General features: G+C 45.5%; 1 protein-coding gene across 1 annotated transcript; it reads right to left on the bottom strand.

Annotated features, from left to right (window-relative positions):
• Nucleotides 1–3,690: 3,690 nt before the first annotated feature.
• On the bottom strand, nucleotides 3,691–26,009 carry AKAP1 (A-kinase anchoring protein 1). Its single transcript, XM_069874395.1, has 11 exons — nucleotides 25,991–26,009; nucleotides 16,001–17,973; nucleotides 13,651–13,784; nucleotides 12,074–12,200; nucleotides 11,389–11,519; nucleotides 9,424–9,601; nucleotides 8,575–8,725; nucleotides 7,872–7,939; nucleotides 6,364–6,437; nucleotides 5,535–5,600; nucleotides 3,691–5,382 (listed from the first exon to the last, which is right to left on the bottom strand). Exons 2-11 carry the CDS (start codon nucleotides 17,949–17,951, stop codon nucleotides 5,323–5,325), a joined length of 2,940 nt encoding a protein of 979 aa, XP_069730496.1. The 5' UTR covers nucleotides 17,952–17,973; nucleotides 25,991–26,009; the 3' UTR covers nucleotides 3,691–5,322.
• Between the last annotated feature and the right edge of the window lie 505 nt (nucleotides 26,010–26,514).

Below are 26,514 nucleotides of genomic sequence, written 5' to 3'. Positions count from 1 at the left end.
CTGGTGGTCTCCTGGGGAAGGAACAGACCTGAGGGACATATGAAGGGAATAGGGCAGGTACAAAAAAAACCCCAAACCCACTTTCTCCACTGTGACTCTTGCCTTACCTATTTGTTGTTTTTCTGGCCTCAGCCAGCATCTGGGGGCAGGACTGGACATCTGCACTGTTCCGTGCTGCGGTTCCTCACCCACGTACCTGCATTCAACAGTGGTTTACACCACAGAAGTGCAGACACGGTGTCTGTCCTGGTAGGAGAGCAAGCCTACGTTAGCATCCAGCAAGGCAGTCAAAGAATTAGAGCTATGGACGTGATGAGGCAGAGCAGGAAAGAAGTGTTCAGCTAACAAAACAATCCTTCCAGTGGAGAGCAAGTGTCTCCTGAGGAAGGGCTGGGTTGCCTGAAGTCCCTCCCAAGCCCACCGATCGTGTCGCTCCGCTTCCTCCCTTACTGCAAGAAAAGGGGAGCAGCGTGCGGGTCTCTGGCAGAGGCTAGAAGTCAGCACAGGACCTGACACTCAGACTCTGTGCTGCCTGCCAAGGACTACGCGGCTGCATTAAGCAAAGGAAAGGCAGCAGGCAGAGAAAACCAGCTCCTGGAGTGCCGAGCCCAAGCACAGAAGTCAGCTGGCCCACACTCAGCCCCACTCCTTGCCCTCTCCATGGGCACCAGCGAGCACGTGGGAAACAAGGGAAAGATCTAAAATTTCCTAGTAGGATTTTGTCATCTCTGGGAAGAAGGTTCCAAACCTTGTGTTCAGCTGCTCCTGCACGGCTTATGTAGGAGAAAGCAAAAGCTTAGTAGAAGAACGCAATGTAAACTAGAGATGCTTACGTTGCCGTCTGCAGCTGCAAATGAAAGAGCGTATCTCGAGAGGAACAGAAAAGTGGTTTGGGTGCACCCAGAGAGAGACACAGACACTGTAGACCCAGACAACACACAGGAGAGAGACCCAGATCCACAAATTAATTTAAGTGCTGTTTTCCAGAAATGAGGGCAACTCACTTGAAACAGTACGGAACGTTTCATCAGCATTCTTGAATCCCAGCTGCGGAGTTCAGGTACGAAAAAAGAACGAAACACACGCACCGTTTTGTGGCTGGGACATCAATTGCACAAACCAGCACGTCCCTTTGATCCCATCTCCTGTCTCCCATGGGAAGGTTGAAACCAGTTCAGTCACAGCTACAGCACAACTCCTGCCATCTCCTCCCGCTCTCTGCGAGGATGGAGAACACCATCATAAACAGCTGATCCTGGTTTTAGACACCAAAACACACACTTGGGAATCCACAGCAGATTTTCTATGTTCTCAATTCAGCAAAAGGAGGAAAGGTCCTGGTGCACGTTCCCCTTAGAAAAGGCACTAGAGAGCTAGAAAAGGTCTGGGACTAGGTGTCAGGGAGGACACCAGCTCCCACCCAAGGAGCTAAATAGACCTCAGATACTCCAGCCAGGAACAGAGACAGCTGACAGAAGAGAAGTCTATAAACTCACAGGCAGTATAGACAAGCCAAAGCAGGGGCCATTACTCACCTTTCCGCAGTATCAGGATGATGGATTAGCCAGGGATGCTAAAGGCAATTTAGAAAACAAACAGGAAGCACTTTTTTCACCCACATGTAATTAAGTTGTGGGACACATTGCCACAGGATGTCGTGAAGGTCAGAAGGACAAATGGACTCAAAACGCCATCACACAAACTCACCAGAGGCAGTTTATACATGTCGATTAAGTGCAAGGCTGCGGGTAGCATTTGGCTCGGAAGACCCTGCACTGCTCATTGCTGGGAACTGGGAGGGTGTGAGGGCAACACTGCTCCACAGGGGATCCCTCTTTTGTACCTTTTGTCCCAGTTACCTGGACCACCACAGGGGGTAGGGACCACGCAGGCCTTTGGCCTGTTGGGCTGCAATGACCAGTCTCAAATGGCACAGCCACACCACCCACGCTTCATTTTACAAGACCCATTTCCCCTGGCAAAAAGCCCAAGCCCTGAGGCTCTCCCCCAGGTGCCATCATCCCCCTGTTGCCCAGTGCAGCCAGAATTTTTCCCTCTTGCAGTGCAGCGCTGCTGGCTTTTCTTTTGAAGGGGGTGGGGAAGGAAGGGGAAAGGAAGCAGAGGTGACTGAAGCCAAAACACAGACCTTGAGGCAATAAACCAAATGCAAGACACATGTTCTTTAATTCTAGCTCAGCAGTCCCCAACACGCAGGCATCCTAGGGCCAGCACCAAGACAGGATCCGATAAATTTGTGTGATGCAGGAGAATGAAAGTAAAAGGAAAGCTTGTATCTGATAATTTTTCTTTTTAGGAAAACCCCAGTCCCAGTGAAGTTTCCACCACGGAACAGCAGAGCCAGGTTTTGTGCCACAGTGAGCAGGCTGCGCGCGTGGCTGTGAGCAGTAAGGAGCTGAAGGATCTGAACTGCTCCTTGTGGCAGCGCTCCAAGTGCCAGTGTGAGGTAGGAGCACCATTACCCTCCATCTGCTCCAAAACCACTCTCTTTGCTCCCTCCCTCCTCCCTCACTGAGAAGCCTTCGAGTCCATGTGGCAGAGGAAAACCATCTCAGGGCTCCACTTGCAGACTGGCTCGGGTGCTCCAGAGGGTCTGGCAGGAAGGTGCCACTTGCACCAGGGCCCGGCTCTGCTCAGCTACCCAAAGCAAGAGGATGGTGGGGACAGAGATTATGGAGCAGAGAAGCCTGATAGGAAGCAGCTCTGATCCTAGGGAAGAGCCTGAGGAGGGGAGGTCTGGGCTGCCAGGGACTGCTCAGCCAGGGAAGGCTGGAGCGCGCCTCACAGCCGGCAGGAAGCTCTCCAGGCGGAAGTTATAAATAAGCCATCTCCAGAGACCTCATTCATTTTACCCGTAATAAAATTACCACTTTTCAAAGGGAAAAGCCCCTTTGAATGGCTTCAGTCAAACAAACCCCGTGGGATGGCTTAGCTCAGATGCACATATGCTCAGACCCCAGTTTGCAGCTAAGAATTATACAGCCGCTTCGAAGACACAGCGGGTATAGTATTAAGAGCAGCATGACCCCTTCAAAACCCATCCCAGCTACTTATCCAGGTCTAAGGGGCACAAAGCAACACCACTGCATCATGGAAAGGAAATGCAAATACAACTAACTTGTTTCAACCTCTCTTCTTCCTTTTTTTGACCTGTACCTTTCCTCCTGCTCTTTTCCAAGCAATCCATATTCACCTCTTCCCATCTCAGTGAAGCCATTCATCCTTCTTCATAATCATAGAATGGTTTGGGTTGTAAAGGACCTTAAAGCTCATCTAGTTTCAACACCCCTGCCATGGTCAGGGACACCTCCCACTGGATCAGGTTGCTCATCCACCTCATCCACCCAATAGAAACAGACTCTCAAGTTTCATGTTTCAACACACAAAAGGGATGTTCTTGGCCCAGAGTAAATTAATTCCACAAATACATAACAGTTTCAACAGCCTTGAGGACCACTGCTCAGACTAAGGATTTCTAACAAGTAAATAAAAATAAAAATAAATCAAATTTTTAGCTGGAAGTAAAAAGAACCCAGGAGATTTAAAGCTTGACCTTTCTGCATCTATTGAAAAAAAATATCAAAATCTTATCTCACCTGCTTATACCAGGGACTTCCCTTCCCAATCCTACATCATAAGAAGTCAAGAAATGAAGGCTCTTAGTCATCACAGTTTAAGACAGCTTAAAATTCAAGCTTTAATTGAAAGGGAAAGAAACATTCCAACAGGATATATGTTTTATAGATTTAACGGATTTACCAAATTTAGTTTTCATTGGACGTTACTGCAAACATAAACAAGAAATCATAAGTGCCGAATAGGAGAGAACTCAAAAAAAAAAGGATATAACCATACCATATCAGAAGGGACTGGACCAAATGCTTTTGCAGGCAACTATCCAAATGTGTGATGCATTGACATGTTAGCTCACAGGATGTGAGAACATCCTTAAATCCACCTGAAAAAACTTTTGAGGACTGACTACATCAACATTTCCCTGGCAAGTATCTTGTCTGCCAGCAAGAAATCCCTGCTCAATACATATCTAAAATGATATACATTAGAGGGCATGTTTTTAAGAGTATTAAGTCAGCTTAAATTACTTGAGCAAAATTTTAAATATGTGATAGAAATCTAAAAAGGAGGAAAAAAAAAAAAACCCGAGAGAGAACACCACTGCAATATTAATGCCGAGTTGTTACTTTTTTTTTTTTTTTTAAACAGATCTGTACAGCAACATAGCAAAGAGTGCAGTGATCACAATTCAAACCAGACAGCAATCTAAGGGAATGCTAATCCTGTATACAGCGGAGCTGAAACAGTCACAACATTCAGATGCTCCAAATACATTGGCTACCCTAATGCACTTCAAACCAGTTCTACCTACATAGGACATTTTTGGTGTGAAAAAGTTTCTGTAAAGTTCCCTTTGTTTCCAGTGTTTTTCTTGTACAAAATATTACAATTTTTTTTATATATATTTACAGATTTGCACAGCTAGAAAAATATAAACTACAATTGGGCTTGGCAATCAGTTCTTTAAATACATGATATTTCAGAGCAAAAAATGTAGTGGTAACATATCCTGCACTTCAAGCATCATCACGGAGAAGCTTTCTTCCTTAAGCATCTCAAGCATTAAAAAAACATGCCTGCAGTGAGACATGTGCCACAGGAAGTGCAACGAATGCAATTCACCTACCTCCCAGCATAAGGAAGACACAAGATGAATGTTGTTTGTGCAGGTTAGTGGCACAATATACAAAAATGTAACTGAACATTAAATTCCTTATTAATAATCATTAATTTCATTAATAATCATTAATTCATTTATAATTAATAATCAGTAATTCATTTTAAACAGGCTTTGCCTGTTAAAAAATGACAACTGATATAACTTTGAGGAAAAGTGGACACTAAGTTGATGGGGAACTATACATCTTGAACAAAAACGCAGCCACAATTAACATTTATGGGGCATTTGCTTGCTTCAAACGAGCCCCAAGCTTTTAAGTTTTTTTTCCATTCAAGGTTTGAGTGGAGGCCAGGGAGGATTTTTTGCTTTAAAGCTACAGTATCTGTCAGTATGGCTTTTAACACCCCGCCTTTCACTGAGATGAGGTACATGTTTCTAGCAAAATGGTAACAGTTGAGCAAATCGAGTTTCGATGGACCACAAAACTCTGCACTCTGGTGTAAAGGTTTCTTATGAGAGGTTGCCAAACCGAATTGTAACAGTGCAAAACAAGTTTTCTTCTTTTGTTTTTCTCTGCAGAAAGAGTTGTCGAGGCATCTAGGACATTGCTAGTAGTCCAGCCACCGAGCAAGTCCCCTTTCCACCAGAGTTCTGTTTACTGACACCACCTAAAGGGAGGTGGGGAAAAAAAAAAAACAACACAACAGCAGAAAGGTAAACAAACCATTAATAAGAAACACAGCAAGTTCCTAATCAACAGTAAAAAGACCACAAGATCATAAACTCCGTTTTGATAAAATAGATATGTCAACATACGCACCTCATCTCCTGTCAAGTTCCACAGGTGTATCATTGGCAGACCTGTTGCATTGTCATAGTTTGTGACCTGAAAACACAGAAAAATATTAGCATGCAGCAATTCTGGTTCGAGCCACAGCGGATGCAAGGCTAGCATCGTACACCGCATATCAGACGCTCAAACTTACTAGGCTAGCAGAAACGCAGGCAGCTGGGACACCCTGCTGGCAAGTTTGCTCTAGACACTGAAATTCATGCCTTCGCTAGAATTAGGGATGCATTTGAGCTCTGCATCAAACTGAAGGAAGTGATGAGGCTGACTGTCACAAATGCTATCAGCTGTCATGTTGGAAACTCATCCCAATTAACTGATATGGGTAGCTACAGCCACTGTAAGAAACACTTCAGAAGAGAGAAGTGCCTCTTCACGGAGATCAAGACTTGGGGATGCTGCCAGAATCCTTACTTGTCCCTCTGGCCAGCCAGAGATCAGGTCCTGATGTCAATGTTGCAAGGAGAGTTGGGATGGGCAAAGCAGCACAGACCCTGGTGAACACTTGATCTGCTGGGCAACAAGTGCTCTGTAAACCCACTCAGGTACCCTTCCTCCCTGCCCACATCAGGAACAAAAGGCAATACTCATCCCTCCCAGCCACTCAGTTCTGAGCAGTGCTGATGCTACACAAGAGAGTTTTCAGTGCCAAGATTTCTCAACAGGAACCCTGCCCAGCAGCCAAGCTCACAGGCTCTGGCTTTGATTTTGATTTTAACACACGCAGTACATGAGGGGGCAGAGAAGGTAACAGCATCAGTCAAATCAGCAACCAGGCTTTTCCAGACGGCTCGTCTACCTGCGCCACTAGGACTGCACCTCTGGTCATCTCACTAACAGCAGCATCAGCTTCAGATGAAAAGTGATCCTCATCTTTGGAAAGAAAAGAGCAGGAGAAAACAAATGAGATATTCACAGGCTTTAAAGGCCAAAAAAGGACTATTAAGTTCATCTTGTCTGACCTCCTACATATTAAAACAGAGAAACCTCACCTACCATTGCTGTAGGCATTGGCTGAAACCAGTCTATTAAGCTGAAGACCACACAAGCATTACACCTACTGTGTTGCTGAAGGGAAAGGATGAAGTGCTCTCTAAAGTCACTAGCTAAGTTGATGAGAATATAAGTGGCTGATGAAATAGGACGCTTTAAAGCTAAAAAAGTAGACTTCTATAGTACCTTGGAGCTGCCTTTAGTGTTTTGGTTCTTAGTAAACAAAGCTCAGGAGCTCCAGGACTTTACTGGCCCTGCACAGAGTGCAATACTGCAGACAAGAAGTCAAAAGCATTTGTATTGCAAGTTGGCTGACACCTGAACAGTGTCAAATGCACCCTTTGCAAGCATTGGCAGCTCAAATCTCTTGGCCCGCACAGCTGACATAGGTACCATTGCTAACTTCGTACCTCTAATACTGCAGGTAACCCTTGTGTCCCAAGTAACAGTTACAATCTACACTGTAGACCAGATGTAGGTGTTACCATTTTTGAGGAAAGTTGCTTATTTCCTACCAAACTGCTGCAAAATAAAGTTTCTCCTTTGTGCTTCCCACCCTGAGAACATCTCCTTACAGCCCCACAAATACTGAACAGGGTAGATAACACCCCACGGAACACAGATTTCTGCTACAAGCAGCTTAAACCTTGCCATTCGTCTACAGTTTTGGCAGGGCCCGTACCTTCTGGAGTCCTACCAGACACAAAACCCAGCGGTTAAATTTGTTCTGAACCCTCAGCCACCCCTTCCACACCCAGAAGGGCAGACTTTTAGACACCAATTTAGACACTGATTGTCTTCAACACCACTAGAAAAGAAAAGTTGAAAAAAATAAATCAAACCAGAAAGCATTTCTAGGCAGTGACTGACAATCTTCCAGTGCTCGGACAGTAGTCTTTTGAACATAGAACTATACGCATCAGTCATTTTAGTAGGAAAATGTCAGGTATTTGTCTAGCAGATTAAAAACAAAGTTTGCATTTACAGCTACTCTATGACAGAACAAGGCAGAGTACTTAACAGCTACTACACCTACACCCTGCCAACTTGCTGTTTAGGAGTGTAATTCATTCTTCTCCCTCATGCAGGAAAAAGCCTGGACATTTATCATCTTTCCCCTGGAGTCTGACAGGTTATGCTATGCTAGCACATTTAGAAGAATAAAGTACAATTTTTCCAGTCCTTGCTCTAGCCACGTCAGAGGCTTTGCTTGCAATAGGAGGGAGAAGGTTTAGACAGAATCACTGCTTGTACACAGCTGGCATCCATTTAAACTGCAGGAGCACAAACAGTACATCGAGAGCGCTCCATTACCTGGAAGTGGCACCACGTTGTCTAGTAAAACTTCTGCTCCTTGGAAAGGTAGTGTTAAAAAATCAGACCTTAAAGAGAAGAGAATCAATTGGAATAAGAACATGGCTCTAAGTTATTCATGTATCCTTTAAGGTGACATTGATTAATCAATTGCTCTAACAGGAATTTGGTTTAAAATTGATGACAGCCCAAAAAACCAAGAATCAGACTATTCTCCCAGCAATTAAACAGCAGCAATAAATTGTCCGATTAGCATGCCAAGTGGGATTGGGCTCCAAGCAAAAACTACTTCCATAATGGAGGCTGTACTGCTTTTCTCCCACCTCTGGGGCACAATCAAGTATTTAATGGGCTTGTGTAAGAAAATCCTCATGCAATATGGCTTTCCTAGCCAACGGGGCTGGCACATAGATGATCCGAATATTATTCCTAGCTCATCAATTAACCATACTCTGGGGCCTCCTGAAGGCACCCTTTTGCTCAGCTTCCACACTGAAGCGGCTGAAGCTGCAATTTCCTTTCCCCTCCCCTTGCGAGAGCCTACTGTGCTCCCAAGGAAACCACACCACTGCAGAGATAAACCTTTCTACCATTTCCCCACCTCAGCTGTGGAAAAACCTATAAGAAATTCAAACGACACGGATGCCTCTGATGATGATTCAAGCCAGATATGGCCTCAGGCCGTGGAAGAAAAGCTATAGACCTGATTTGTCTGAGTGTGTCGATCTTCACTTTCTCATATCCTCCATAGTCCACGTATCTGAGCTCCACCTCATTGGTCTCTTCGAAGTAGTTAACAACTTGAGCCCGTAACCATGCCCCATCCAAGCCTGGAGCTGCGCAGATAATACCAACTGCAAAACATAAGAGAACAGAGAAGAAAGCCTCAGAGTAAGCGCATTTCCAGAAATCAGACCTTCAGGCATTAGTAGTGCTGCACTGAGAATCAACAGCATTTCTTACGCTGTTTCCATTTTCTTTCAAAATAACCCACATCCCTGCTGGACAAGGCCTGCAGCTGGGACACAGGAGAGGTGAGTTTTACTCTCACATTCATCTGCCACTCCCACACTGTTCTACCCAGTCATCCAGTTGCCTTCCAGCCTTTGGTCACTAAAAGCAAAGTCTGTATCCAAAAAGGAAAGTAAGCGCTAGTAACACTTTCCATGGGATGCACCCTCCACTTTACACCATATGCAGCAACACTATGAAGACCTGGGAGTAGCTCCACACTTTGCCAGCAAAAATACACCAGATGCCAAGCTGATTAGAAATAACCTGAGACAGACTTGACTTCATTCTGAATTTCAACATGTAGCTAAGTGGCTGGGGAGGTACTGCAGAGATGACTGGGGAAAGGAAGAGTAGAGAAAGGAAGAGTAGAGCAACATCTGTGCTCTGTCAACAGCTTAAAAAAAAGATGACATTACAAGTGAACAATCACTTTCTCACCTACTGGGAAACTTCCCAAGCCTAACTCAGGGGCATCAGGCTTTTGCAGGACCCTAGAAATTTTTCAACTGAACAATCTTTAAGCAATCAAGTTACTTGCCTTCTACCGGAGTTAGTAGTGTTGGGATTTCAGGCTGAGAATAGCAGGCATACATCTGCTGGTCCAGGCTGCGCAGGACATGGAAAGTGGGGTGCGTATGCTGCTGTAGAAACATGTGCCCTGCGTTGATTTGGTGTGCCACGACCACCTCTACAGTGACTCCATCTGGGAGGAACAGCTGCCACGAGGAGGAAAGAAATTCTCATTAGAGTTCATTGCAACACAAGCTTCATTCACAGCAACTCCATGTTCCACTGGCAACTCCCAAGGCTTACAGCCATGGGTGGAAAAGCCCTTGCACTCTGGTATTTGAGCTGCACAGGCTGCTTTGGATCAGGAGCAGAAAGCTACTCACTGTTACTCTGTGCTACTCTAAAGGAAATCAGACAGAGAGGGGCCCATCACATACACCACTCTAGGCATAGAGCAGCTAAGACTTATGGACCCAAAAGATAAGTGGGCAGAGTCAGAACGATGCAGGTCAAAGTCACACTGCAATGTCAATACAGTGCAACTCGCAAGGACTCCCTGCCTATGGGGCTTTTAAACATCAAGGTAATCTTCACAGGATTGTCCAAGACTTGTCACAGAGGTCTCATTTTCAAAGTAATTTGCCCTGGCTGCTAGAGAGCCACTGTGTTGGGCAGCTTCCAAGCATTACTGTGCTCAGAACACATCTAAAACACCTTTAATTTCCCAGCATAAATTCACTTCTCCAGAACAAAGCCTGTCTTTACATCTATGGAGACAGTTATGTCCACAGTTACTTTATAGATTCTAGATACCCAACACAAACAAAGAAATGTTTTTAAGTATTGATATAGCAAATAGAGCATGAAAACTCTTCTGGGAAACACTGACAAACACCTCCTTTAAGCATAATCAAATGCCACAAGGAAGTAAAACAGTTCTTAGAAAACCATCTTCAGGATTTGGTGACAATAGCAGTAATGGCAATGGATCGGTGTGGCATTTTGACCTCACAGCAAATGACTCTTAAGCAGAGGGGTCAGAAAAATCAACTCTGCTCCAGACCGATGTGCAAACACCTAGGCAAACACCTAGTCTGTAGGTAAAAGCCACGCAGAACAGATGTGCAACTCTGCAAGGTTAACTGGAGTCTGATGAGAGATTCTGCTACAGTCCTAGGGCAATCAAGAGAGACCTCCCACCATTTATCAGCATTCCTGAGTAACAAGGAGGTCCCAGTTAGAGACTGGCAAATGTGACACCCTTCTATAAGAAGGGCCAGAAGGAGGATCCAGGGAACTACAGGCCTGTCAGCCTGACCTCAGTGCTGGGGAAGCTTATGGAGCAGATCATCTTGAGTGACATCATGTGACAACTGCAGGACAACCAGGCGATCAGGCCTGGTTTTAGGAAAGGCAGGTCCTGCTTGACTAACCTGATCTCCTATGACAAGGTAGCCCGCTTAGTAGATGAGAAGCCTGTGGATATTGTTTACCTAAAAACTTTAGTAAAGCCTCCGACGCTGTTTCACCTGGAAAAACTGGCTCCTCATGGCTTGTACGGATGTATTATTCATTGAGTAAAAAACTAGCTGGCTGCCCAGGCCCAGAGAGTTGCGGTAAGTGAAGTTGAATCTAGTTGGCAGCTGGTCACAAGTGGTGTCCCCAGGGCTCAGTGCTGGGGCCATTCATGTTTAACACCTTTACCAACAGTGGACTAGGCAGTGTTAGGTTAAGGGTTGGATTCTTCTCCAACCTGAATGATTCTACGATTCTATATTTCTCAGCTCAGGCAGAAAGGAAACAGCAGGGGAAGAAGAGGTAGATAAATCTCATCTGTAACAGTTATACAAGCTGGACAACAGGTAGCCACACAAAACCAAACTGTTTTTGAGGGCATCTGTAAATCAGCCATGCGGATATAGTGTACTAAAAAGCAGCAACCATTAACAGCCTCCCACCCCGACACGCGCACAGCCAGTGCGCTGGGACTTACCCAGGCAGCCATTAGGAGGGAATGAAGTGTTAGCGGAGCCGGTGGAGGTAGACCGTAGATGTTACTGAGAGAGAGCTCTTTGAACTTCTGGCCAATCAGGTTCAGTACCTTGTCTACTTGCTGCGGGGAGCCTGGAAGACAAAAATCCCACAGAAAGCCTGTAGCACAGATATGCTGAGGACAGTCTCACCCCACCACATGAAGCAATATCTGTGCCAAATCAACAAAAGGTTTAACAGATTAGCCACATAACTTGATATCAGACCAACATAAGCATCTCAGGCTGCCAGGTCCTAGCTTCAACAGCTTTATCTCCAGCATGAACCCAGTTCAGTGGCAGAAATTTTTCAGCCACAATTAGTCTAACATGCTTCACAGTCAAAACTGCATCTGCCGATACCCATCCCACAGCTTCTCCTTCAAGCCTTAAGAGATCATGCAAACAGTGTTTGTTAAAACTACAGTACCCGAAGATGCTAAAGTGCACTCTCACCTCTTGAGCAGAGGGTTCAGATGCCAAGGCACAGGTGACTTGGCAAGTACCTCTGCTCTAACAGTGCTGAGCAGAGAAGTTTCATCAAGCACTGGACTTGTGAAGCCATTAAATCTGTTTAAACTCCCTGCCCATCTAATTAAGGCCCCCAAGCTACACATAAGACCATGAATAAAGAGACATTCCACTTACCTTCAATGTGACAGACTTGGGAGTCACGGAAATAAGGTAGTGTTGAGACATAAATTTTGGCACCAGACGCTTGCCTCAGGAAACTCATAAATCTTCCTTGTCTGCCAATCAAACGGCCAACTAAGTCCTTTATGAAACAAAGGGACAACAAAGCAACAGTCAAGAAGAGAAAAGCATATCAAACACCACTGTTCTCTAACTCACTTCACCCACATTCCCAGTTCCTGTAGCATGGGGCAGGCAGGATAGATCTAAGGCAATGCTGGACGAGTGCAAAGTCCAGCTGGTCTGGGATGAATCAAAGTAGATACAGTTCAGTAAGCACAGCTTGTTTTGATGGATCCATCTTAATATCTTGTGGAATGACACAAAGACACAATGGGACAAAACCAGGCCTAGTAAAGGCTACTGTCTTCCCACAGTCAAGTAAAGTCACATCCACTCCCAGCCTCCCACTGTTTTGGTTTGGGGGTTTTTTTGGGTTTTTTGTTTGTTTGTTTTTTTAAACATGCTACATGCATCTTTCATTCAAATATGAAATTCTAAGTTTTTGCAATTTTTAAACAAGCTAATTAGTTTAGAAAGAGAGTAGACAAATTCACAGGACCGTACAGCAGGCTACCATGCCCATCAGGCTACAGAGTCACTCGAGAGCTGTACAGTGTGATGAAGAGATATCTGGGCAAGCCCCTGCAGCTTCTACTCTTCCTCTGGCACCTGCCACCATTTACTGTTGGAGATCAGACATCAGGGCAGGAGTGTTCAGCCTGAGACAGTATGAATAATCCCATATAGTGTAACATTAGCTATGTTAAGACAAGTGACAGCCTGTCTTCACTAACCACTGAAACATATTTTTCTGTTGTAGAACTGCTTCCTTAGCCTGTGTTTTATTGATCCATTAAAACGCATGTAACATCTTCACTGGGCTCACATCATCCAAGCACTCAAGGCAGCATTATCCATGTTTATCCTGCCAGGAGCTGCTGTCTCACACGCCTGGCTGCCACTATTTGGGTCTACTGAGAAGCAGAATTGCAAAAGCAATGCTTTCACCCACAGGTAATTTTGCACATACAAAGCAGCGAAGAAGGTATGAACATACTCCTAAAAACCATAATCTCCTTCTCAACCTAAAAGAAAGCTGACTGCAGAGACAGAGCAGCTCAGATGAGCATTCAGCTCTTTCAGAAGAGTTTGTACAGGCAGTTGAAATGTAACCCTCCCACACAGTGGAAAGAAAAAAAAACAGCACTTGCTCTTGGTAGCTGTGTACCCTCAAAGCCCTCTGAATGCTTTCAAAGCATCAGACGAACACGCTGAGGTGGAAGATAATGGGGAATCATGATTCCAACAACCAACGTTACCCTGGGTGTAGCCCTGATGTGCCTCTTGTTTGCAGCTGGGTATTGGCTCTTCACTCCTGTTGAGTCCTAACGGGAGCTAAATGCTGAAATCCTCTTTGATTTGTTGTTGATCTCCCTGGGATGGCACTAAGCCAGTACCAGACTAGAAGAACCAGAAGACGGCTTATGTAGTGCAGGGCAGGATGCGCGAGCAGGCCAGCGGCTAGTTACCTTTGGGACCTCTATTTCCCAGATAATGATGTCAGACTTGCTGGATTGTCCTCTTAGCTTAGAGTTCTGGTGAGTCATTGTCTTCCTCATAGCACAGCCACTGTCCACAAAATCCATTCTATTTACATCCGAACCTACAAGACATGCACACGTTGTCAGCACTCAAACAGCCCACACAATCCAGCTACCAGACACAAGGCCATGAAAAGATATCATTTCATAGACAGGTGACATTGAGGTCTTCCTATGCATTCAATTAGGATGTTCCTGTATCAGATTCCCCAGTATTTCAGAGAGGGTAAAGTCCAGCCACACATAGCCTACTGGAAGTTTTTTATTCCTGGAGAAAAACCTGCATGCCTCTGGGAATGCAGCAGAGGCTGGAGTTCAGCAGGAGTTCTCCAAACTCAGTGATACCTTACACAGCAGCAGAGACAAGACACTACAAGGCAAAGTGACCAGAACAAGAGCTATGGTAACATCAACACTGAGCTGCTGCTGCTGCAGCAACGTATTTTGCATTTTTTCCATGGCTTAAGCAGGGCTCTTCCCAGGGAGTTCAGCACATGAGGAAGCACATGCAACCCCTTCCTTCATCTGCTCCCTGCACTGACATTACATTCCTCCCCCAGCAGGGTTTGCAGAGACCTGAGTGCCAGTTGTGCCCAGTGCCGGCTGTCTCAGGGGACTGCCACTTGCCCAAATTTGTCATATGCTTGAAGAAACAAGGTGCCAGAGCTGAATAACATTTTGTTTCCAAACTATCAGCTGATACCAGAAACTTTTCCACTTGGCAAGGGGACAAATTCAAATAGCTTTCTCCTGGTCAGATACCAGGTACAGTATAACACAAGGGTGATCCTTCCTCCAGATTAATCTCACTTGCTTGCAAGTATTCAGACCACCCAGTGCAAGACCAAAGATGAAAAATAAACCTAACCACTGCTTCACACTTGCTACATCTTTACCAGTGACACAGCACAGATGCCTGGAAAGTAAAAGGCAAACCGTGCAGCTGCTTGCCATAGACTTCCTATACAAGGATGAGGATTTGAGTCTTGCAGCCTGGGTGTGAAGGTCAGCTGTAGGACCTCTTATCCAACATAATTATCCTACATAATCAACTTCACCTGCTGCATCTGCTTTCCCTACCCTTTAGCTGTTTCAGTGAAGAGCTTTTAGCCCTTGTCATCACCTGAACGTGATGAGAGACTTCTTTCCAGCAAGAGTGACAGAGCACTGGAGCAGGCTGACCAGGGAGCATGTGGAGTCTCCTTCTCTGGAGATATTCAAACCCACCTGAACATGCTCCTATGCAACCCGCTTTAGCAGGGCAGTTGGACTGCGTGAGATCCAGAGGGCCCTTCTAACCCCAGCCATTCCAGGATTCTGTGATCACCAGGCTCTACAACACTCTTGTACCTTTCTTGTCACACCAGTATCCACAACAATACAAAGCCATTTTCTTCCTATGGTTACTCTCACTCGTGAAGACGTTTTGTGCGTTTCATCCTTAATTGCTGGCAAACTCAATCCCTATGTCTTGCCATAAGCATGGTTCCAAACACTTTGTAGCCGTTACAGAAGACGTCCTTTCATTAAGGGCTGTTGGCACCACAAGGTCCTATAAAGGATTTTAACATCCATACCCAAGGTCACACAGGTTAACACTTGCTCAGACAGCTTTGTGTTCTGCCATGCACACATCATCCAGGGTCTAGAAAGCAAAAGCAACACAGACAGATGGAGAAACTCCATGAACATTGCTCCCTGTTGGGATTTCCTGGCATGCACCTGCCCTTCCAAGCAAAAAGGCTTCAGGGCAATTGGTCGGCAACCATCTGATTCTATCAGAATTCATCAGAACACACTCCTGGTTTACCCAGCAGCACCTCAGAAACCTGCCTTACAGCTCACTTTCAGCAGCAGCCCGTGAACACAGATAATAACCCAGGTCTTACTGAAGGTTGCCTGAACAGAAGTAGAAACCATTCCTATGAGCAGACTTGAGAAAACCAGCAAGGTGTTCAACAGCCTGGCCTGTGTCCAGACACAGTCCATGTCACTAGGCTGCTCAAGCACATGCTCAACCTTGGACAAGAAGCTTTGTGCTGCAAGGGAACCAGCCTGTTTTCATCTTTGTAGTACGCTCAGAAGATCACCCAGCTAACGCTGGATGCTACAGATGGGAATTCTGAGCACAAATGCATACCCACCTGCACATGAGGGCTAAATATTCATCTACTAGGGAGGTTAAACTTGGAGAGAATTTATCTGAACGTGTCCTGAAGCAGAAGGGTTACAGCACATGAAATGCATGTTTTTGTAGGCCAATTTTCAACTTCCTTACCTTCCGAGTGATCTCCATCCATCCCTACTGCCCTGGTACACTCACTACACAAGTCTGGACCATCCTCTTTCAGCACCCCATTGCTGTATGGCACTACGCTGTCTTCAGGCAGCTTCAGAGCAGAAGGTTTGTCACTTGGTACTGAGCTCTGCTCGGCAAATGTGTCTTGGGCGCCAGATAAGCCCAGTGAGTCCAAATGCTGGCCTGAGGGGCCAGACAGCATAGTGTTCTGCAATGGGTCCTCCACGCTCGTCCCGCATTCAGATGTGTATGTGCTGTACTCAGAGTCCTCCATAACCAAAGGTGACTTTTCCAGTGAACCTCCATGGTTTTCCACACGAGTCCAACCAACTCCTTGGGATTCACTGCACACACCATTCTTCACCCCACAGTCTTTTGTGTCTCCCTGAACAAGGCCAGATAAACGGTCATGTGTTAAACAGCTGGAATCTGCCACACACTGATCCCGTTCCTCTGTCTGCGGGGACGTCAGCACTGCAGTATCACTCTGAGCAGCAATGTTCTCATTGACTACAGTAGCTTTCTCTGCAAGCACCTGATCAGAGCTAACAATGCTTGCTGCCTCCAGAGGGGTCTCAACACAGCTGGCAGCAGCCTGGCAGGCCCGAGTGGACACATCACTTACAGAACCAGACAGCACCTCCTCACTGCACACATGGTTCTTCACCGCACAGTCCCCTGCATCGCCTTGGACAGGGATGGACAAACAGCCATGAGTTAAACAGCTGGAATCTGTCACACTCTGATCCTGTTCCTCCGTCTGTGGGGATGTCAGTATGGCAGCATCACTCTGTGCAGCAACATTCTCATTGGCTACAGTAGCTTTTTCTGCAAGCATCTGATCAGAGGAAACATTTGCCATCACCAGAGGTCTCTCAACTCGGCTGGCAGCAGCCTGGCAGATCCGAGTGGACACATCACTTACAGAACCAGACAGCACTTCCTCAGTTGCTGCCAAAATCACCTTAGAAATGATCTGTATTGCTACTTGCTCAATTTTCCCAACTTCTTCCTGGTCCAAATGCAGTCCTCCACTCTCCTCTCTTTCCAATTCAACTCCTTTTGGCTGTGTGTCCTCCTCACAACACACAGGTACAGTACTGGCAATTGACTTGGACTTTTCATCCCTGGTCTGCTCCAAACAGACAGACTCCAAACTATCCGGTAACGTGCTCACTGCAGAATCCTTATGACTTGATACAACTTCATTATTGAGAAAGGCTTGCGGGGCATTGGCTTTCTTCTCCAGTCCCAAGGAAACAGCTGTCACAGACCCAGTACCAGACAGGACCATTTCTGGCATCTGGCTTTCCTTAGGGGGCTTAAGAGAAGAATCATCTGACTGCTCTGCATTGCTGATCTCCGTGATTCCCAAAGACTTTTGCATCAGTGTCACCGATTCTGATGGCCACTGATCTTGGTTTGCGCTTGAGTTTGAATCCAGTATAAAGCTCACCACAGCACTGCTGTCACACTCCGTGCTCTTTGAGATCAGAGGGAGAGAAACACAAGCAGGGAGACCGCTTTCATCTAGAGATCCTATTGTTTCTAGTTTTTCACTGTCGTCCTCAAGGGTGCTGGGGTGAACTGTCATTACTGACAGGTCTGGAAGGTCCTGCGAGAGATCTAGCCTCCCATGAGACTGGCACAGGGGAGAGGGCGTCGTCGACCCTGCTGACAGCAGGTAGGTCGAGGTTTCATTCTCTGGGCATTCCTCTTCCGACAAGAGATGCAGTCTTCGAGGAACACACACTGCTGGCTTGGGTGATGAATCATTCTCTAGCACTTCCTGCTGCTCTTCAATGCCTATTGCTTGTTTGTCATGATAGCTTGCATGCCTTTTTCTATGGGAATAGATCCACCAGCAGCCAAGAAGTCCCACTGCTCCAGGTACGGCATAGACCATAACATCACGGAAGCGTAAAGCCATTTTACAGAGCCTCAGCTTATCCCTAGAAGGAGAAACAGAAGCCATGTTAAAATGGTCACAAGGAAGGTAATAGGAAGGCCTAAAGTTTTATAAATGCCTTGAGGTATTTCTATTAGCATGAGCTGTCTTGTTTTCTAGCACTCTTTAAATTCACACCTCTGCTCTACCACCAGCAGAACACAGCACATGATCCTTACCTAAGACTAGGGATACCTGCACATTGCTCACCATTATACTGTTTCACTTGACCTTTATGCCTAAAACAATTCCACCTTTCTCCTGCTTCCCCTTTAAAGATCAATATTGCACATAATGACAGACTTTTCTCCAAGCAGGCCTCAAGACTTTTCCTAACAAGCAACAAAAATAGTTTGCTTTCAGGACATAGTGAAATCCTAGAAACGGAACCACCCACTGGAAAACAGTATTATCTAGTTCCTCTTTAGAAGCATAGTATTTCTTAGACAAGAAGACAATGTAGTCAGTCTGCCCACTATGCTTAGTCTGTCTCAACAGGAAAGAAACTTTTGTTATCAGAGCAAGTGTTCTGACCATGGCTCCCAAACACAACTCTCCTTTGAGGCCCCAGTTTGCAGGAGGAGCTGATCATGTTCTAGCCAAAGGACAAAACCAAGCCTCCCTCAGGCTCAGACCCAGCATCCAGGCATCAGATAATTTAAGGTTCTTCAAGACTTCTCACCTCCTCCAGCCACACCCTCCCACCCCACAGGAACAAACAATTTTATCCAAGTTAGCTCCAGCCTTGCTTCTGTACTGCTTACTGCAGAATCCTAATGACTGAGGCAAGTAAAGAAATGGATGGCAAAAACAGGCTAGAAAACTTCTTGCTCTATCCCAAATCAAAGGTCAGCTGCAGATACGAGTTCAGAAATCCAGTAACACCTCCAGTGTATCATGAATGAGGCGTTTCTGTTAGACTACATGGGAAACTACATGGGAGTCTCATTTCACAGAGTATTCATAGCTGTTATTATCTAAATCCAAGTTACCTCTAGTGGGCATCAAGTACAGGGCTCACTGCTGAGGATAAAATCCCAGTTAACGGCAACATCTGAGATTTGGAATAAAAAAAAAACAAAAACAGTCTATGCAATAATGTGGATGTTTGGTTTTCAAAACTTGGCAAATGGGAAGGGTGAAGTCTGTACATTCTCAAGACAAAAGGTTTACATTTAGGCTCTACAACACAATGGCACATTGAGAGCCACTGCGAGTGCTCATCTGCTGTCCACTTACATTGTTATAATTAATGCAGAACCACCCTAAAGCTGTCTCACAGGCGTACCACAAACTCAAATTAAAGCAGCTCACATAAGCCCATTCCCAGCAAGCTTTCCTGATTAAACAGGCAGCCCTATTATTATCCAATTCCCTATTAAGTTGCACCAACTGTACAAACAATTGCCCCACACATTCCTGCAGCGCAAGAAGACAGTAGCAGGATGCCCCACAGAGGGACAGGCCTGTTCCAAAGCCTGGCAGACAAAAAAGTTCCAAGAGTCATTGTAAACATGACTATTAATTAGAATAAAGATCATCGGTCTTGTGATCTATTTGGATCAGTGGGGACTGCTGGATGAGCTGACTGCTCCTTGCCAATCTCATGAATTTCATGTTTTTAGTTTGACTAGTTTTAGCAACAGCTGCACTATATTATCAGTGATCATGTTAAATGGGAATTCCACATCCTTCCATCACATGAGAAAGGGATAAAAACGAGTGGCTATGTGCAAGATGTCAGCAGACATCTTAAAGCACTGGGTTGGCCAGGGGACAGCTAACATCAACAAACAGCTCCTTACAGAAACACAATAGGAAGACTTCGGTGGCCTGATTTTGATATGCTGGTCACAGCGTCACTTTTTATGGGCTGCCTGGAAGACAGAAGATTTTGTTAACCTGCTTGGCCAAACGACTGTAAAATGCAGCACGTAATTCTCTTTCATTTCCTCCCCAGGACTGTTCCAAAAGCCCACATGCATTTTCCAACACATTTAGGAGCGACAAAACCCTCTCTGCCTTGCAGTTTGACAGTCAGTTCAGGACTGCAGGGGCAATGGGATCACTTAAACACATGGAGGGAAGAAAGCCTGGGATTTTCCTGCCAGCAGCAGATCAGAAAGTGGCAACTTGTCAAATCACATGGCTTTAAAAACTGCCAAACTGGAGGAAGCCTGGCCTGCACTCTCCAAGCAGGAGGAGCCAGCTGGGGACTCACAGCAGTTCCAGAGGCTCTGGACTGGAGACGATCAGCTTGTAAAAGCCAGAACCAGTGTGGAGCACTGGGCCCCATGCAGTCCTGTACCAAAAATAGACCTGAGCTAGCACAGAGCTTGCACACTGTACATGCTCACCCTGCACCACCAGCCACTTCCACTTCCTTCTGGCACGTTAGGAATCTGGTCTAAATGTCACACCTTATATCAAGGCACAGTCAGAGAGCTGCAGCTAGGACATGAGACTTCAACTTGCTAAATAATCCTCACAGTAGTCAAGATGGGATTAATTCACCAAGGGGACAGTAGGGGTCAAGTCAGCTCTCCCCATCTGCATCCTGACTTGATTTATGGAAAAATCCCAGTAAAAATCAGGGAGATTAGGACAAGAATGAATGCACACACTTGCCTATCTTAAAAATAAAAGAGCCAAGGACAGTAAACTTATTCTACTTGTTCGCATTAGGGTCCCAGCGCAGTTTTAAGCCACTGCGTTTCTTCAGCCAGGAAAAACAATCCTCAGTATACTCGTCCTTATAAGGTCTGAAATGTTTGCAGCACAAGGCTCACAGAGAAGCCAGATAATTAATTCTCAAGGTCCGAGAGGAGAGCACTGCAAGCACTCACTCCAGATTTTCAGGGCTTCCTACACCCAGGAAGATCTGTTCTGAGGACCAGCTGCTTCAAGTCTCTATAATAAGAGAACAGGACAACTCCCAGGTGGCTTAGCCCCCAAGCTCTGCCAGTCCCTACCTCCTCCACTTCCTGACCAGAGAGGTTACACTGCCAAACCCCAAAAAGCATTGGAAATCAAGACTGGAATTAACGATCATCCTGAAGGATCATAGAACAAGCAAGCAGGCAGGCAGCTAAACTGGAATGCAACTTCAACAGCAAGACCAGGATACCTCCCTACCAACCCTATAGTTAGCGACACAGCACTCGGGAAATAAATACGATCTGGGTGAAAGAGAACCGGACAAGGCTGGCACAGTTGAAACGAAATGGGACCATGTGGGATCTTAAAATTTTCCATCCTAAAAATAACCAGTAGCTCATGCTCTGCCTTATAGAAGGCATAAGAAGAAAAGTTGACAAAAACTTGAAAAAGTAGAGGCCCTGCCATTAAAATCAGTGAAATGACTGCACAGGAACAGGCACAGGCAGACCTGACCTACCCTTGGCATAAGGCAGATTTTCATTTAGAGCTGAACTGGCACACGGCACTGCAACGTCTAACTGCAGCTTCTCTGTTTTTCACACAAAGATAAAGGATCAGGAAGTTCACAGAGAAGACACCACTTGCTTCCTCCAGATCCTGCTGGACAGTGTATCTAGAGTGTGGTTCAAGCTGGAGAGCCAATAGGTCTCTTAGGACACAGGTTAGCATCACATAGGCTGACATTCCAGGACATAACTGAGGTCAGTGGCCTGTAAGCCCTTGCATCTCGCACTCCTGATCCCCAGAGCGCCCATCAGCCACAAGACTTTGGAGCCCTTCCCACACTCCTCTCCCAGCCCGCCTGGAGCACCACCATCAAAACAAACATCACTGGGCGCAGGAGCCTGCAAAACATGACTCAGTAGCTACAAACATCCAAAGACAGGTAGGAGCCAGGCAAGCAAGATCTCCAACTGGATGGCACTTATATAGAAAAAAAAAAAGTGAACAAGTAAGTTTCCCTATACTTAAATAATTAAAGGTAAGTGTTGTGCAGCAATTTCCGTTTCAAACATCAGTATTGAAAAACAAGAACAGCAAGAGAGACCCCCTAAGCAATACCATCTTTTCACAACCCAGTTAACATGGGCTACAAAGCTCAAGAAGCAGTCTCCTCTTGTGAATGAAAATTACTAATCAAGCCACTCCACAACTTTAAAATATTTAAGAACCAAGAATCCTATTTGCAGAGGAATACATTATGATATAAGTATAAGGCTGAAAAAGCTGGTGGTTGTAGAGCTAAACTAGAGCCCTGGAAAAAGAAACACCATTAACACTGGGCTGTCTTTTATCTCTAAGATAAAAACTGCTTTCAGTGTAAATCAGCTTCATTGATGTTCCTACAACAGCTCACTCCCCTCCTTTGCAGCTGAAGCTACCACACTGATGGCCCAGGCTTTATGAATATTTCATTTTACAGTTGCTGCTTCTATGTATTTTCTCTCACTCAGGAGCCAAAGGGCGCTCCAGCACAGCTCCACAGGCCCAGCAGCATCATTGCTAGACCAAAGCAGGACTCAGAACATTTATACACTTGAAAGCAGAGTACCAGCCTAGCCAAATCATAGGGTGTTTTTACAGGTGTTTTGGGAATCACCAAACAGCTCATATATATGCAAACACTGATGACCAGCAATCCTCACCACCTACACTGCCTCTCAGACTAATGCAAGGCCCTGAGCTGATCACTCTTGCTATGCAATAAGCCACACATCACACTTTTAAATTAACATTAACCCTATCAGATATCAAGGTCCTTACTGCACTATGTATCTTATTACCTTCCTATTCCAATCCTTTCATTTATTTATAGTTTCCTCAACCAAGCTAGTGAAGCTAATGCAGCCCTTGCTACAGGCAACATAGTTTAGCGTCCATCACAGATGTGGCTTATAAGTTATAATTTAAAAGCAACCAGCTAAGTCAAATGCTTGGTATCTTTAACAATTTCCAGAAAACAGGAATGCAAAACACCCAGGAGCAGAGACTAAAACAACCAAGCTTCCAATAAACTCTGCACACAAGACAAAAAAAACTTGAATTTTCAAGGAGACAAAACAGTAAAGTTTACATCACAACACACTGATACTGCTGCAAGAGAGAGTGAGAAAAGAGGCAGCATTGAGACCAAACAAGTATCTGGAGAATAGACCTGCTCACTGGGAGGTTTACTGTGCACAGCAATGAGACCTTGATAAACAGATTCTCAAAACAAAAGCTGGACCAGACTTACAAAGAAAAGGAAAAAGCTGTGTTCAGCCTTGTGCCTAGGGTTTGGTTTAGTGAGAACAAGCCACAGAAGCACACAGAGAGGAATAATATCAAATGTTTGTGAAAAAGCACTCTGTATTTATCTACACTAGAAAGGAACAGCAGAGTCATTTAGACTGAACAAGCAGGAAGATAACTTGTGGCAAGCTTGCTAATGCATAGAAGTTATAGGACATACTTGAGACTTAATCAGAGAGAGACACACGGTGCTTTGATCTGTATTACAGCAGCACCTACCAGCCCTCGCCCAAACTGCGCTGGGGGCTGTTCTCACACAGAAAGGTTTCCCCAAAGACTGCACGCTGCCTCCTTTCTCCAGCTTTGGCAGCGCTTTCTTCAATAAAGCAAAGCCAAAACAGACGAAGTGACCTTCCTACAGTCACACTGAGTTGGGGGAAACACAAGGAGTAGAAAATGAGTTGTCCAACTCGAGGGACAAGAGCCCACTGTCTTGAGCAGGCAAAAACCAGAACACTACACTCCATTCAACGTGGAATATTTTAGGGAAGTGATGTGTACTCCTCTTTCCTGCACCCCTGAACACCAAAAAATTCTTCCTACTCTGCATTACAACAATAAATGGAATAAAATTCCAAGCGCACAACAATAGGGACTCCTCTTTAAGGAAGGGGAAACTGCAGGGTCACAGCTCTGAGATTTACAGGGATACATACTCCAGTCCTTGCAAGTTTACAATTCACACATTTATCCCTATGCAAAGCTAATGCCCCCAATACCAGGGGCACATGCAGATCATGAGCTTTTGCCAGGAACTGCTGCTATTTATACACGGAGCCAAAATCAGCTGTAGCACATGGTGAGTTCCTTGTCCCCATTGCCAGGCGGCAGCAGAGGTCAGAGGCAGTCTGGACCTCACCAGGTCTACCAGCACTATTTGTTTGCTGAAGAATGATTTTAAGTGACCTTTTATGAAATATCCAACTCTGCTAATTGCAGCGAACAGGGCCCATAAACTCAACTTCAGCCAGAGTACAAAATGCAGGAGCAGCACAGTCAAACAGAACCCATATAGTGGACAATAAACAAAGCACAGTAAAACAGCTTAAGACAGATCATATGCAAAAGCAGTAGCATGCAAACATATCACCTTCAGCAATCCTGATGAGAAGCAAACTCGACAGCCTTAATTTCCAGGAAATATTGAGCATCTGCGGAATAAAATAGCTTCTTCCAGGTATCTGAAAGTGGCTGCCTGAAGTTAATCATCACTTCATGAAGTTTAACCAGCTATTTGCATTAAGAGTTAGTTCCACAGAAGTGCTGTAGTTACAAACCAGGATTTAAAAAAGGCTAGTCATTAGATCTGAAACATTAAACAATTAAAAGTAATTTATGTTATAATTAATGTTTTCTACTACTTCTAGATGTCGCTAAGGGCACCTTGGATACCAGCCCTGATGTTATTACAGTCTCCCTGGACACTAGAAATACCTGAAATGATTTTTTCACATCAGTAAGTGCATGTGAAAGACCAGAGCCATAGATAAGTGGGGTAAGTTGCTTTTAAAGTACTGTGCTCCTCTGGTAACTCTACTACTGCAGAAGCATACTCGACCTCAAACACTCCCAAAGTCAGCCTGCAATGTTTTCAAAATGAACACAAGAGTCTCAACAGAGCAAATCAGCTGCTCCTGTCTCTGAACAGCTTTGGCTGCAATCCTCAAACAAACTCACTCCTGCCACAATTAACTCCCAGAGAATCTGCAAGAATTGGGAAGCTATGTACTGTGGTAAATCTGAACTGCAGGAACCTCCATCTCACACCCGGTGTGGGGTGGGGAGGGGAATTCCTCTTGCCTAATTTCAGGCATTGTGGAATGTCTAGGTTAAAGCTAAGTCTTTCTAGGCAGTTGATGATTTTTAGTATTAGCACCTCAAAGCACCTCCAGAGATCTTTAAGAGGGATCTGGTTCCTAGGATGGGTATCTAAACTCAGTGCTACTAGGCAGAGCACACCCGTAAGCAAGAAGCAGCTACCAGAATGCACAACTGTGTTCCTGCAGCACTATCCACACAGACTCTCCAAACCTCACAAAACCATTTGTTTCATGTCTGAGAGCAAACAGCACACAGCACTGCTGCAGAAGATACTATGACAATCACTGAGATTCACCTGCCTAATCCCCCAGCACTACTGCTCCCTGAGAACTTCTGAAAGTCCTTCAAGAGCTCAATAAAACACTGAAACAGAAGCAGAGGGACTGTCAGATGAGTGGTACCAGGACAGCAAGCAATGCAGTAAGAAGCTAGATTCTACCAAGCATCAAGCACAGCTCAAGTTCTACAGGCTTCTTCCTCCTTCCAACATACTAAAAGGTTGTCATTTCCTTCAGTGCCCTAGGCAGCATGTGCAAGCAAACCAATTAATCCAGAACTAAACTGTGCCATCAAGATACATGCCATGAAGTGGCACTACTCTTCTCCAGAATCAAAGGTACATTGAGATTACTTGAGGACAGGCACAGTAGCTCCACGAATGCCTGCACAGTATTTCACCCTTTACATAGAACGCTCATTAAAGAATGAAGAGGTTAAGTGACTTAAACTGGGTCACATAGTGACAGAGCAGCAAGCTCAGCTCTGTTGCTCTGACAGCTCTGGCCATACCTCCCTTGTGAGCAGTTGTGCAGCACTACAGCATGCCACGTGCTCCTCCTCGGCTCTACTACACACACACGAAGGGCTGTAACCCAGTAGATCATTCACAGGCAGAGAGCAAATAGGAGAGAAATAAAGTTACCATCTCCCCCTACTACTTTCCCCAACAACAAGCCATTTCCTTTCACCTGATACAAAGTCCACAGAGGCTCCGATAACACCCAGCAGGTGCTAGCACAACCACCGACCTGACCAGGGCAGCACACGACCCTGTGAACACAGAAAACCAGAGTTACTCCCATTCTGCAGCCCCTTATTTTCCCAGAAGAGACTGACCGCAGTCAAACGTGACTTTTGTTGCCATTTCCTACGAGTACAGAATCATAGCATAGTTTAGGTTGGAAAGGACCTTAAAGATCATCCAGTTCCAAGCCCCCTACCATGGGCAGGGGCACCTCCCACTGAGATCAGGCTGCCCAAGGTCCCATCCAACTCGGCCTTGAACACCTCCAGGGATGGGGCAGCCACAGCTTCCCTGGGCAACCTGGGCCAGGGCCTCGCCACTCTCATGGTGAAGAAATTCCTCCTTATGTCTAGTCTGAACCTGTCTCTCTTCAGTTTATACCCGCTGCCCCTCATCCTATCACCACAAGCCTTTGTGAACAGTCCCTCCCCAGCTTTCTTGTAGCCCCTTCAGGCACTGGAAGGTCAC

Source organism: Phaenicophaeus curvirostris, chromosome 21 (genome assembly GCF_032191515.1).
Source record: "Phaenicophaeus curvirostris isolate KB17595 chromosome 21, BPBGC_Pcur_1.0, whole genome shotgun sequence".
NCBI classification, from domain to species: domain Eukaryota; kingdom Metazoa; phylum Chordata; class Aves; order Cuculiformes; family Cuculidae; genus Phaenicophaeus; species Phaenicophaeus curvirostris.
This window is presented reverse-complemented; position numbering and strand designations above follow the sequence as displayed.